At 29.3% G+C, this 14,604-nt stretch overlaps 1 protein-coding gene across 1 annotated transcript; it reads left to right on the top strand.

Moving 5' to 3' along the window:
* The first annotated feature begins 6,538 nt into the window (after positions 1-6,538).
* On the top strand, positions 6,539-9,891 carry LOC107932110 (CASP-like protein 1D1). Its single transcript, XM_016864060.2, has 3 exons — positions 6,539-7,188; positions 9,162-9,288; positions 9,461-9,891. Exons 1-3 carry the CDS (start codon positions 6,926-6,928, stop codon positions 9,683-9,685), a joined length of 615 nt encoding a protein of 204 aa, XP_016719549.2. The 5' UTR covers positions 6,539-6,925; the 3' UTR covers positions 9,686-9,891.
* Positions 9,892-14,604: the final 4,713 nt, after the last annotated feature.

Here is a 14,604-nt window from a genome sequence, read left to right as displayed (position 1 = left end):
ACCATAAAACCATCCTTGTTCTGTACTTTCTTTGTCACCCTTTCCAACTCAGAAGGAATAGGGTTGTAAAAGTCCGTTATAATTGCTTCTTTCCTTTCTACGGATTATCCAAACAAAAATGGTTAAAATTACTTTACTGTACTTCACTTTTATTAGTTTTAATTATCCAAACAAGATAAATTTAGTCTTTTTTTTTTTTAACTTTCCACTCTTTTCTTTTCCTTCGCTACTTTTAATCCAAGCATGGTCTAAAAATCATTTGTTAATATTACTTTATAAAATAATATTTTCACTTCATGCATTAGAAATGCTCAACTAAATTATCAACTATTATTTAAACATAATATTTTAAGGTTAATATTTGATACGTATATAACTTTTTAGATGTATGATTAATTTAATTTTTCTTATACAACTATTTCGATAAATAGGAACACTCGATCAATAGGCCACAACTTGGGTTTTGATAAATTCAACATTTAATGTTTATCCCTTTTGTCACTTTTGGTCATCAACTTTATTGTTGAGTGAATTTTTTAAAAATATTTTATGAAATTTATAAATAATATTTTTGAATTTTCATGAAATATATAAAGGTTGCCAGCTATTAAAATTGTAACACTCAAGTTAGCTTTTCTATTAAAAAAATAAATAAATTTGATTAAAATTTAAAGGTGGAGAGATAAAATGATAAAAAAAATTGTTATACCACCTCCACAGACAATTACATGTGTCATTCCTGAACGAACTTAACATTGAGCAAACCTCCAATGTGAAGCCAGCCCTGAACGAACCTTGCACTAGACAAAGGACGAACCACATAGAGCCTCGTTCTCATTTTTTACCAAATCGCCCTATAATGTCACAAAATTAATCTATAGAATCACATTGTCACCTCTGTAAGGAGACAAGATGCAACATTGCCGTTAGTGAGGCCTCAACATGTGACATCCCTTCCGTCCCCTGTATATAAATCTTCTCACTTCTCTAACAGGGCCAAGGGAGAGCAATCTCAAAACTGAAGCCAAATCCTCAACCTTCCAACATTCCCCCTCTACTATATTTCAACCACTATCACCACTGTTCTTACCACTGAAGCACGACAACTTTTCGCTTGTTAGGGTGAACTATCACGTCTCTGATCAACTTTCACCCCTTATTGATTCCTATTATCAATAGAATTAGAACCCAAATAATAAAAAAAATAAATATTAAAAATAAATTTATAATTATGCGTAATTTCTATACCAATGTAGTTAACAAGATTTGAACATATGTTCTCTCGTTAGGAATGTAATGTGTCTTACTATTGCACCTACCACTTATTGATAGAGTAATAATTTGTTGATTGTGAGCTGTTTTTTTTTCTTTTGTATAATTGAAGAAATCAACTAATCATGGCCAAAGATAACTTGATCTATTTTAACAAGAATTTGGTACAAAATGCAAATATAAAGCATATATTTTATTAATGATTTTTGAGATTTTTTTTAAGATTAAGTTTATTGTTATAAGTTAAGTGATCTTTTTCAATTAAAAAGAATATTAATTATTCATCATTTCAACTTTTTCTTTATTAAAAAACACCCATTTTATTTTTTTATAATATATTATTTCTTAAAAAACCATTTTTAAAGGTGTCTATAAAATGTTATATATGATTAAGAAATAAAATATTTCGATAAAAAATTAAAATATGCTCTAAGTTTATATACTCTTTGTACATTTAAAAATTAATCTATTTATTTATATTTTTAAGAATTTTAATAGTGTTAACAACTAGACTTGTATTTTTTTTAACAATCTCATTATAGGTTCTAATCATATTTGTGCTTTTTTTGACATAATGTCTAGATATACTCACAGCATTTCTCCAACCCATAAATAGGAGGATAATACTCAAATCCACATCCTCCTGTAATGATAACAATACCTATGCTAATTGAGTTAAGACTCAATCGGCTCATCCTTGTTTTATTAAATTCAAACAGTAAAAGAAAAATAAAATAAAATTTTAATAGGTAACGTATTCTCATGGGGAAAAAAGTAGGTGCATGAATAAGTGTTGATATTTTTTAGCCAACACGAAGTTAAAACTTATTACAATTGGTTTGGTTTGACGTGGTGCTGTATCAACCTCAAAATATATATATGATTTTTTTTTGGTAGTATAAGGGACTAATTTGATCTAATTCATATAATAGAGGGACCTATATATCAAATATACTCACCATTTAACATGTGTACATACTAACGTAACTAAATTTTAACCAACCTTGACCTAATTGTAATGAAGGTTAATGTGTAAATGTTACCTATTAAAAGTTATTGTCCCAAATTACACATACCTTAATTTTTCTCACATCCCATTTTTTTAAAAGAGAATCATATTCTTGAAATACTTATGTGCTAATTTAAAATATCAAAATCAAAAGAATTAAGAATTTCGGCATATCGATAAATTTAAGTACAATCTCAAAATTAGTTTTTTTTTCTATAATCTAAAATGACATATCCTGATAGATTGTTTTTTACATTACAAAAATATTTATTTTTAATTTATTATAGCTTTATATGTATAATATATGTGAATAAAAGCCATAAAATACACAATAATAAATAATTAATCTTATGGGTAATTATAGAATTAATTTTTAATTCTATTAATTAATATAAAATTAATAAGTTAAAAGTTATTTAAAAATAATTTTAGCATTAAAAATATTAAATATTCTTTTTAACTAATAAAAAGTGTTATTTAGCTTAATGATATAACTCTTAATAAAATTGGTAGGTTGAAAATTTAAATCTAATTATTTAAGAAAGTTTGAAAAAGGATAGTGTTTATCGGATTTAAACCGGTTTTATGCTAATTTACTAAATTTAAAATTTGGAGACGATAATATTAAAAGGGATAACCGAAAACAACATAAACCGTAAAATAGATATAAATAATAATAAAATAACATTTTGGTTTTCCATTCGATACTATCTATGGATTCAATTAATCTTTCAAACTTTTCAATCATTGCTATTAAAGCTTGGTTTGGGAGCTTAGTTGGACACATCCAAACGTAAAAAACAGTCGCTTTATGATTTGATTTTAAACTTACGCAAATTATTTTAACGCATAATTCTGAATTAAAAATTTATATTAAAAATTAATGGATTTTGGTTGAAATAATTAAGTTGATGCTTTGTGGATTTTAATTTTTTTTAAGTTTTATTATGTGTAATTTTTATAGATTTATTTTGGGATTCAATTTTTTTAATAAATTTTGTATAAAAATATGTAAAAGATAAAAATGCTCTTATAATAAGAAAATTTGAATTTTTAAATTTCTTTTAATTAACTTAATGTCCGGTTAACTTGTGATATTATAATATAACCAAACACACCCTAACTCAATTAATGACTTAATAACCATAATCAAAACCAATTATTATAATATAACCAAACTGATCACCAAAATATATCTAAACAAGATCCATACATGATGAGATTTAAACAATAATAAATCTAGAAAAACAATCCAAAATTGACGAAATTCAAACATATTATTACAATTAAATCAAGATCTCTTTGATAAAAAAAATCAAGATCTCATTTACTAATATAATATAAGATAAGATTTTAATTAAAATCAGATTTAATATAAGAACTTTATACAATAATATAATTTATTTTAATTATATTATATGATTATATCGTATAAGAAATCTAATTAAAAAGGCGCTAGGAAAAGAAAGTGTCAAAATTGAGGTTGGTTTAACTAAATTGGTTACTTAGGTCAATAAAACTTAAAGAAAGTAAAGGCAGTTGATTTGGCAATTTCTAATTGGGTTGTTTAATTAATTTAATCTTTTTTGTTCCTTTAAATAAGGATATATAGCCTTTATAGGGGAGAAAGTGATTAGGTTTTGACTATGAACAATTAAGATTAAGGATAAGGTTCCAACCACAGCACTTAAAAGAGTACTTTGATTGCAATTTTCAAACTTTTCTTGATCTACATTAACACCTATATGGATAATATATAAAAAGGAAAAAAAAATTAATCTCCTAAGTAAAGCAATGATGAATTTTAATTCACATGTCATTAAATTTTATAAAAAAAATGAGTTAATTTTTCGAGTTAATAGAGTTGGATTTTAATATGATATTTTATAAATTTAATTTTCTTGATTTAGTTTTATGAATCCTTAAATTCTACTTAAAACTGAGAACAATTTCTTGATTTAATTTTGAAACTAAAAGGTCACGAAAATTTATCATCATAAAGTTCAATTGCCAAACTTCATTTAAAAAATAAAAATTGATTAATAAAAGTTTAGTTGAAAAAAAAATTAAAATAGCATTCCCACAAATATATTTCATCTGTGTCCAAAAAAAAATATAATAAAGCATTTTTCTATAAAAAAAACTAAATTAATAAAAAAATTCCCAAACTTTATCACTTTATTTAAAATGGTACTCACTTTGTGTACATTTAGACCTTAATTTTTTAACTTGTATCTAGTAAGTCTATTGATACAAGTATAGATTTAGAGGTTCGCAGGCAATTTACCATTGGAAGGCAAAGAATTGTAGAGTTAAATGGTCTTGAGAGTATGGTGTAAAAAGGGGAAGAGAATCCCCAAAATGGAGTTCTTTTGTGGGAGAAGAAGATGAGAATATGTAGGAGAGAATCCTCGAGAGAGGAATCTTAAAAGTGTATGTTGAGCCAAGTTTTTGAAGTGCCCAGCAAAAGTGGTCATTTTCATTGTCTCCGTGATAGTCTACTAACTTGCATATTTTGAATTAACAATTTATTGAAATAAAATTTTTGAACTTTGAATTATGTTGGTATTTTAGATATAGAAGCCCGACTTTGAAGACCAATCTATTTTAAGTAATTATCCTCAAAAATTAGATTGGCTTGGATCAAACAAGTAAACCCCTTGGATTGTGGAGAACCAATCATGGTTGCATTGAAGACTTCTTTGAAGAATGAATCTCCAACAGTCCACTTTACATTGTTCTTCATTAGTATGTTGCTTTTGCTATTTTGTAGCGACTATTGATAAGGAGTTGGATTATAATCGATCATTAGTATGTTAACAAATCTCGACAATTTCTATATATTGAGACTTGTACTATAAGTTTTATAAGAGAGTATAGAGAGCATTTTATTGTTTATCGAGGAAGAATTTATAGGTGAATGTTCTAGTCTTTAGGTACAAAAGTGAGGTCTCTATACATAGAGAATGATAAAACTTGATTTACTTGTTGCATTGTGAATTAAATATAGTAGAATTACTTATTGATCTAGACTATATAGATGTAGAGAAACCTAACTACGTAAACTATATTTTGTGTTTATTGTTCACTTTATTTACTTGTTTATCACAGTGGCAATCAAAGTGGCTACTGTAATCAAGCACTTTCGTTCATCACTCGATTTAAAAGCAATTAACAGCTATTAAATTTCAACCGTGTGTATAAAGGGCCTTTGGTGGGGTTGAGTAATAATGCCATATCATAAAAAGGGTTCTCCTTAAGCACCAAACTCTATCAAGAAAATTTCAGGAACACCTCAAGCACTCATACTTCAACTCAATTGTGCTTTGCATGCTCATGCTTTGCTATCAAAATCTCGCATGTTCAATAACAACGTACCTCTATTCAAAAGCGATGTATGAAGAATAATATCAACTAAACTTCTACAACTTACCTTTTCTGATACAATTTCTCTTTTTAAGTTTTATAAAAGGACCCATACTTCTTGTTTCAAGCAAAGTCACTGTAAAACCTTCTACTCGACAGGCCAACTGTTATATATAAATAATCTTATCCCTATCACATCAATCTTTCTTTATAGTCACCATTCACGTGGACTCTACCAAAGATTCGTTTATGTCCACGTTTATAAAACCTTCTCTCGATACTCTTTCTCCCAATTTTTTCATCATCTCCCACAACTCCACAAAACAACATTGTTTTGGGGACCTTGGAGGACTCTTTTAATTTATTTTAATTTAAATAAAATAGTATTGTTCATCGATTTGTTTGAAAAAAATTAACTTTTTATAAATTACAAATAACCACGGAAATTTAACAAAAAAGAAGTAGTATATCAAATCTTAGTTTAATACGTCCATAAAATCAATTTATAACATGATGGAAAGCATACCTTCAAAAAGAAAAAATATATTGGAAAGCATAGTCATAATATATAATAGATGAAACGTCTAGTCTCATTCAATTGAGTCTTTGATTAGATGAAACGTAGGTTGAATTGGGTAAATAGATATATGAGTATTTAAGTAATTATAATAAAATGTGGATAAAGTTTTAGTTTGATTGGTATAAACATTGTTATCAATATAAGAAGCATAAGTTCAAGTGCGTTGAAGCGTATAATCTATATTATATAGTAAACATTTGAGTGAGTTGATATCATTGGCCAATTGTCTAGATTAAATATAAAACGTATGGTTAATATTTGCCAAAATGAGCAGCCGCCAAGTTTTTAGTCCTGTTGTGCGACAATCATGCGGGAAGTAAGGTTAGAAAATTCTTTTCAATCTTCACTTCAAAATCCAACAAAATCAGAATCATATACGTATGGAAAACAAAGTTTCCTAGGAGACCATCAAAACTCATCAGTTGATTGATAATATTACATGAATCAATTAGATTAAATCTCGTGACTGTAATTATAACTTTGCGTGCAGGGAAATCCAATCAAAAAAATTTGTTTTTCTATTTTTTATTTATTATTTATCAGATGAAGACACTTCGGTCTATTCTCAATTCTCCAAAATTTGGTTTTTTCTTTTATCAGATGAGACACTTTGGTCTATTCTCAATTCTCCATATATACAACGCATATACAGCACCAGTTTCTTCAGCATTTCATTTCAGAGATTCCAAAAACCAACCATGGCATCCACTGATAAAACTGCTGTCCCACTGTCATCACCAAAGTCTGAAGCTACCCCACCATCCGCAGTGGCGGCTGCGGCTAAGTCCCCTTTCAACTATTCTTTTGTCGATGTTGTTCTTCGGGTCTTACTATTTGCGGCTACTCTAACTTCAGTGGTGGTCATGGCTACCAGCAAGGAAACCGAGATGGTTCCAGTGCCAGGCTTCCCTTTAATCAGGATCCAACTCCAAGCAAAGTTCAATCATTCACCTGCCCTCGTGTAAGTATAATTTATATTTATCTCTACTAACATTAAACATTTACTAACTGGATACTAATTCAATTAAATGATGACGAAAATATCCAAACTTTGCAAAATAAATTATATTATTTTCAGCGTTTTTATATAAAAAATAGAAATATTAAAAGACACAAAATAAGGCCTAAACCAAGACTATAATTTTCAATATTTAAATTTTACCATTCAACTAAAGTATAATTATATTAAATTTTATAAATATATTTATTACGTCATAATCTCATTCAAATATAAATTCATATAGTTTGATTGCAATTTTTGCATGTTAAGTGGCTTATTTGTCGAGCAAAACTTTTGTTAATCTCTTAATTAACATGAAGTAATCACAAAATCTCTCACAAGAATCATAACCACACTTACAAACTGAAATTGAAAATTTGAGGTTGGAATTTTGACATTTACAATACTAACTAAAACATCATATCTTTTGTTATTTAAGAAAAAAAATTAATACCTATTTTGAACCTTAAAAATTTTATTTTGAAAAAAAAAATCCCATATATTCACATGTTTACCCTTGATAATAGGCAAAATGTCTATTTTGACTTGTATTATAATGAAATTTTTACTTTCATATCTGTACTACAGTGAAACTCTCACTTCGACCCTTTTATTATTATTCAAATGTTCACATTTGATAAGTGATATTTTTTTAAAACAGAAATAGTCAAAGAGCTAAAGTGATTAACATAGTAAAAGTAAAGAGATAAACTAACCGAAAATTAGTAAAATAATCAAAATGAGAATTTTATTATGGCACAAAGAAAAAAATAAATATTAAGCCTAAAAAAAAATCTCACTAGGGGCTTAGCTAAAAAACAGAATGTTCCTATTACACATTTTGGCTGCAATGTGGAAATTTATTGTTGAAATTTCAAATGGCAACAAACAAAGTAAATAATAATCTTGTGTCCCACACCCATAGCTATCACATGCCAAACATTTGAGCTTATCCATGACCATAAGGCAGAAGGGGTACAGGTGAAAAGAAATATAAACTTGACTCTTTAATTGAAAGATAGTGTGATAAGGAGGTCGCTAATCTCAATAATTGCATTCTTGTGAATTTAGTTTAATAAACCTTTCATATGTTGTAAATTTATATATAAGATAAAAGAAAAACAAAATCTCAATGTAAGTTATTTCTTAAATATAAGGAAAAATTCAGGAATTTTGTTTAGGGTTGAAATAAAACTGTAAAATTTTGGGGTTAAAAATTAAAAATTTTGTATTAGAAAAACTTAAATTGAATTTTTTAGAGGGATCAAAATGTAAAAGTTTCATTTAATTAAAAGTTATGATATCTTTTAATAAGTACTTTAAACCAGCTATTAAGAATTTGTTAAAAGATTCTTTGCTGATGAGAATCATTGAAAAAAGGGTTTTGTGCCAAATAAATTTATCTAAAACTTTTTGTAATAGAATGAGACTAAATTTTTTTAATAGTTTGCAATATTAAAAATCCATGTTGCTAAAGAAAATAGGACATAATTTATAAGGTAAATTATAAAAATAGTTATTTTTGTTTGTCTCAGATTACATTTTAGTCATTTATGTTTGAAATTTTACGTTATCGTTTTATTACGAAGTGATCACTCTACCGTTAAACTCCGTTATCTTCTTCACGGTAGTCCTACATGGCAGTCCAAACGGGTTTTAAATACCGACTTAGATGTCTAGTTGCTAGGATGAAAATAAGTTTTTAATTAAATAAATTTAATTTGGACTACCATTAGGGAGGTAACGGAGTTTAACGGTAGAGTGGCCACTTCGTAATGAACGATAACGTAAGTGACTAAAACATAATATTTCAAACATAAGTGATTAAAGTGTAATCTGAATAAAATAAAAGTGACTATTTTTGTAGTTTACCCTAATTTTTTTATATATATAATATCTTTTGTATTTTGTTAAATTATGTACCATTTGTGCAGATATTTTATAGCAGCATTATCAGTAACAGGCTTCTACAGCATTATCACTGCGTTGGCATCACTTTCAATCGTCCTTAACCCTACCTATTCCAAAACCTTCTTGCTCTTTTTTGCTTTCTTCGATGTGGTAAGTAATTCTTGTGTGATTCGAAAATTTAAATTTGTTTTTATTATCTATTTAACGAGTAGAATTCAAGCATCTTAATACTTTATTCAAGTAGCTCCTGAGTCTAATCGAGAACACTAGCTCAACCATAGATAATTGATGACCGATTTTGACTCTCAACAATACCATGCAGGTATTTGTCGGGATCGTGGCCTCTGCAACCGGTGCAGCAGGGGCCGTCGGTTATATCGGATTAAAGGGCAACACTCACGTCGGGTGGACCAAAATCTGCAATGTCTACGACAAGTTCTGTCGATACACAGCGAGCTCGCTTGCGCTCTCACTGTTTGCTGCCATCCTTCTGGTGTTGCTCTCAATGATATCAACCTTCACACTTTACAAAAAGATCCGCGACTAGACATATCCCTCCATGTCCCAAGTTTACAGCTTAAAGAACATTTGAAAATGTCAATCTGTGTGTAGCTTAAATGTTTTTCTTTTGGTCTGCAAATGATGTTTTTAATTTAATTTTTGTTGTTATCTTATGTTGATATGATCTGTTGGTCTTCATTGTGTATTTCATGTGGTAGTTCAATTGAATGATATTTAGATCTTGTGGTTAAATATGAGATAAATTATATTTAATGTAGATTTTCACTCTCTCTTTTCTCAACAACGCTTGAACTAAACAATAATAAATCATTTCAATCATCCATCCATTCACCTATTCCCAGATATATTAGAATGGAGACCTTTTCCTAGTATTGGTTGGCTCTCAATCATTAACCATACTATATAAATACTAAACAGACTCATAATGAGAACCTTGCCTTCTCTTTCACATGAAGTCAAGATCTCATTTGCACCTTTGAATTCTTTAATTAAATATAATGTTCCTCATTGAATGAAAATTTAATGATCAGAATGGTTTTTACCATATTAAAAAAGAAAAAAAGTAAAACATACTTTGATCTATATAAATATGTATGAGTAAAAAAATAAAATGTGATATTATATAAACATTGTTGTCACGAACCCGAACATGAATTGTAAAACGAATATGCGCAATACTAAAAAGAATAGTTTTTAAAAAATTATATATCATGTATCTTTTTTTTTAATATTTTACTATACCCTTATAAGATACTTTTCAACTTTATTTTACTTGTGGAGAGTCTAAAACCTCCATTATTAATGTACCAAATATTTTCTCTAATTAAAATTTATATCAATATGATATACTGATAGTACAAAAATCAGTAATTAAGACCACCAATAAAATATGAGTTAAGTGCTTTTAGCTATATGTAATATTGCAATCCTAGCCTATTCACTTAAATCTATCATGTGTTTGTTTTATTTTAAACATGATTATTTAAATATATAATAGTTTACACATGATTAATGTTGAGGTGGTAACAGTCTTGCCTCTACAAAGATAAGAAGATAAGTTTGAATATTAAGAAGCAAGACTTGTTGAAAGGACTTTACATTTAACTCTTTTTCTCCGGTACAGTTAATCTTTTATTCTGGTTCATGGTTTCTTTTAGCTTATAATTCATCTGAGGGAGAGATCAAGTTGTAAGTTTCATCTCACAAAGGTGATTTGTTTTTTAGTCTTTACTCAAAATCTTAAATTCTTTAGACTATATGCTTAGTGAAATGGTCAATGCGGAGGGCTCTTGGAATTTTGATTTTTTTCGTCTATGGTTGCCGAAAGAAATTATTCGACGTATTGTGGGTATTCACCACCCGCACCCGTCTGCAAGTCCTGGCCGGATTATTTGGGCTAGGACTTCAAGTCGTATTTTCTCTCTCAAAAGTGCTTATTAGCATATTCGAGAAAGGTCGTGGAAATCGAAAGATGTGCAAGAGAATACACCATGAAAATTTCAAAGGACTTGAAAGAGTTAGATTCTTCTTATGGCTTGTTTTAAATCAAAAGTTGCTAACTAATGTGGAGCATGTTAAGCGGGGGATAAGGCATGATAGCTCCTGTGGTTATCATTTTGAAGATATTTTGCATTTTATCAGAGACTGGTCAAGTTATTCCAGATGCAAGTTAAATCAATAGCTAAAGAAATTTGGATGCAAGTTATTCCAGATGGAACCAGTGGACATTTCTTTACAAGAGACTTTCTTCCATGATTAAAGTCTAATTTGCTGCCCTGCTAAATTAGCCGTCGGTAAGGTAAATTGGTCATGTTTATTTGGTTTACTAACCTGGAGAATTTGGAAAAATCGGAACCTTTTTCTTTTTCATGGTATCTCTTGGAATGCAAGTGGGATTGTAAAGATTTCATATATATGGGCAAAACAGTTTGCTTCCTTTCACAGTGAGGACGTATCTAGACGAAATGAACAAATTTCAGTAGCCCAAGTATTGGAAAGTTGGATCAGTCTTTGCACTGATAGGGCGGTTCAAATTGTTTCTGGAAATGCTACAGCGAGGGGAGTAATAAGAAATGGAAATGAGGAGTGGATTATGGGATATAACAGATATTTGAGCAAGTGCTCAGTCTTTGATGCTGAATTGTGGGGTATTCTTGATGGACTGGCTCTCATCCAATATAGAAGGTATGATGGTGTGATGATTCAAACAGATAGCTTGGAGGTGGTCAAGGCCATTCAGGATACAAAGATTTTATTTTTGATTCTCTTGATCCAATAAAAAACAATTTCAAATCCATTGAAATTTGAAGGCACCCTAGATTTACACCTTATATATATATTTATCTTCTATTCTAATTCGTGATTTCTTTTGGTTATATAGTTCAACTGGAAGAGAGATCAAACTTCAAGAAATAATGAATAACTTTATCAATACACAAATTTATAACTCTTAAGAATTTCAATTCCCCTTACATCATTGTTGGAATTGAACACAAACTTTCCCAGTACTTTCTCATTGATAGACTCTTATCGCATACAAAGGAATGCCATTCGTCCAAAAATTTCCTACCTTTCAATTGGATTCTTCAAAACTCCTTGGAGATGTACAAACATAACTTTAAGTTATTCAAATAACAATTAAAATAAAATAGGGTGAAGAACAATGATTCTCTTTATAATAATTATATTCATTTTACAAGTTTGTCATTATAGGTAATTTCTACAAATAATGGGATTACTGATGTATTCGATACTTGAATACTCTATATAAAAACTAGGAGTGTAATAAAAGTACCCGTAGACAATACAAGAATTAGTAATTAAGATTACTAAATAAAATTTAAGTTTTTTAGCTGTTGCGTATGGCCACTTCAATCTATATAGTTCGGTTTGGAATTTACTTTCAAGGGAAGCAAGCAAGTAGGATGAATGTTGATGAAATTTCTTGAAAAAATTATTCATCAAATCTACAATATATAAATATATATGGTTGATTGAGTCTTAGTTCGATTGACAATAATGTAAAAAGATGTGGATTCGAGTGCGTTGAAGCACATCATCCTCTTATTTATGAGTTGAGGAGGGGCTATGAGTAGTTCTATAGTTTATATATAAAAGAACAGATATAATCAGAACCTATAATGAAATTATTGAATATATATAAATATGATTAAAAAGGACAAAACAAAATGAATGTCCCATTGATAATTAAATGTTTGGTTGGGAATTAATCAAGGACAAAAGGAAAACGTGTAGTGAATTGAATCCACATAAAACACGAAAACCACTAAAAAAACTTGGGATGTTTCTTTTTTGCTTTCCAATTTGAAATACAAGGTACCTACCTAAAAACTTATGATACCTCTTTACCATCATTATCATCCATGATGTGAGCTTTGTTATTCATTAGTTTTTAGAACTCATAAGAAATGTTAGAGTTACGATTAATTGACATTAATCATGCATTTTATTTATCATTTGGGTAAGCTACAAAAACAGTTACTTTTGTTTATCTCGAAATGTTATGTTTTAGTTACTTACGTTATCATTTTGTTACGAAGTGGTCACTGTACTGTTAAGCTCCGTTACCTCCCTAACGACGATCCTACGTGGCAGTCCAAATGGGTTTTAAATGCCAACTTAGATATACTACGTGGCAATCTAAATTAAATTTATTTAATTAAAAACCTATTTTCATCCCAGCAACTGGACATCCAAGTTGGCATTTAGAGCTCATTTGGACTGCCACATAGGACTGCCGTTAGGGAGGTAACGAAGTTTAACGATATAGTGACCACTTTATAACAAAACAATAACGTAAGTGACTAAAACGTAACATTTGGAACGTAAGTTACTAAAATATAATCTGAGGCAAACAAAAGTGACTATTTTTATAGTTTACCCTTATGATTTTTATATTCTACACAATATTGAAATTAAATTATTCTGTGTCAACAATTATCACATTTTTATCTTTAATTTATTACTTAAAATGCATATTGATTAAATGCTGAAGTTACATATTTTTTGTAATTAAATTGATTAATTTATGAGAGTGCACCACTAATTTTTCCATGTTTTTGTTGAATTTTGTGCAGGGGTGCAATTTGGGGCTAAATAGAAGAAAAAGGAGACAATTGGGCTAGATTGAAGAAAGAAGAAAAGAAGGAAGACCAAAGCAGAATTTTTCCAAGATTAATTAGTTGAAATGTTTGTTGACTTAGTGGGAGATTATGTAGGGATTTTTAATATTTTATTCCTTGATTTTCTATACTAGTTGGCTCTTAATTTAGCAAAGCCACTAGTATAAATAGTAGACTACTTTGTTCATTTTATCATCAAGTCTTTAATCAAGTCATGAATCAAGTTTTTAATTACCAAATTTTTTTATTAAGTATCCATTTCAGCTTTAGGCCAAAATTAGCCTCGTCAAAACCCGTGAGTTACGCACCCGAGCAAATTAACTCCTAAATTCCAGTACTTATTATTTCTTCGGATTAAGAGTATGGTTTTGTCAACTCACAAAGTCAGATCAACATTCAGTCAAAAAAGACGTTGTTTGATTTAGTGTGGTTAGATGTACAGTTGGAATTCTGAAAGGAACGTTTCTAATCGGTTTTCTGTGAACACATTGGCGTGCCAAGTGGAGATTGCTGTTTGGTTCCGTCAAGGGAAGTAGTAACCGGATTTAAATGTCCCACGCGGTTGAGGGCATTGGTTCGAGCTAGGCTCTTCTAGAACGCAAAGCTGCTGGAGTTCTAAATCACGAACGTTTCGTGGTTGTTCGATCGGTAAGGGTTAGTTATTGGACGTTCCATAACTAATTTACACAAGGAAGAGTTTGTGTCTGATGCGTCCTTGGTAGCTATAACTAGCTTATTGGAAAAGAGGAGTTCATCTAATTTCGAGGATCGGTTCAAAGACGAGGAAAATCCGTGCCTAAAG

This window comes from Gossypium hirsutum, chromosome D02, assembly GCF_007990345.1.
Source record: "Gossypium hirsutum isolate 1008001.06 chromosome D02, Gossypium_hirsutum_v2.1, whole genome shotgun sequence".
Lineage (NCBI taxonomy): Eukaryota > Viridiplantae > Streptophyta > Magnoliopsida > Malvales > Malvaceae > Gossypium > Gossypium hirsutum.
This window is presented reverse-complemented; position numbering and strand designations above follow the sequence as displayed.

What these genes read in the sequence shown, in the direction of transcription:
- LOC107932110 (XM_016864060.2), top strand. Translation starts at nt 6,926, where the DNA reads ATGGCATCCACTGATAAAACTGCTGTCCCACTGTCATCACCAAAGTCT. An exon ending in AATCATTCACCTGCCCTCGT is followed by an intron (nt 7,189 to 9,161) that starts GTAAGTATAATT and finishes CCATTTGTGCAG; the next exon opens with ATATTTTATAGCAGCATTAT. An exon ending in TTTTTGCTTTCTTCGATGTG is followed by an intron (nt 9,289 to 9,460) that starts GTAAGTAATTCT and finishes AATACCATGCAG; the next exon opens with GTATTTGTCGGGATCGTGGC.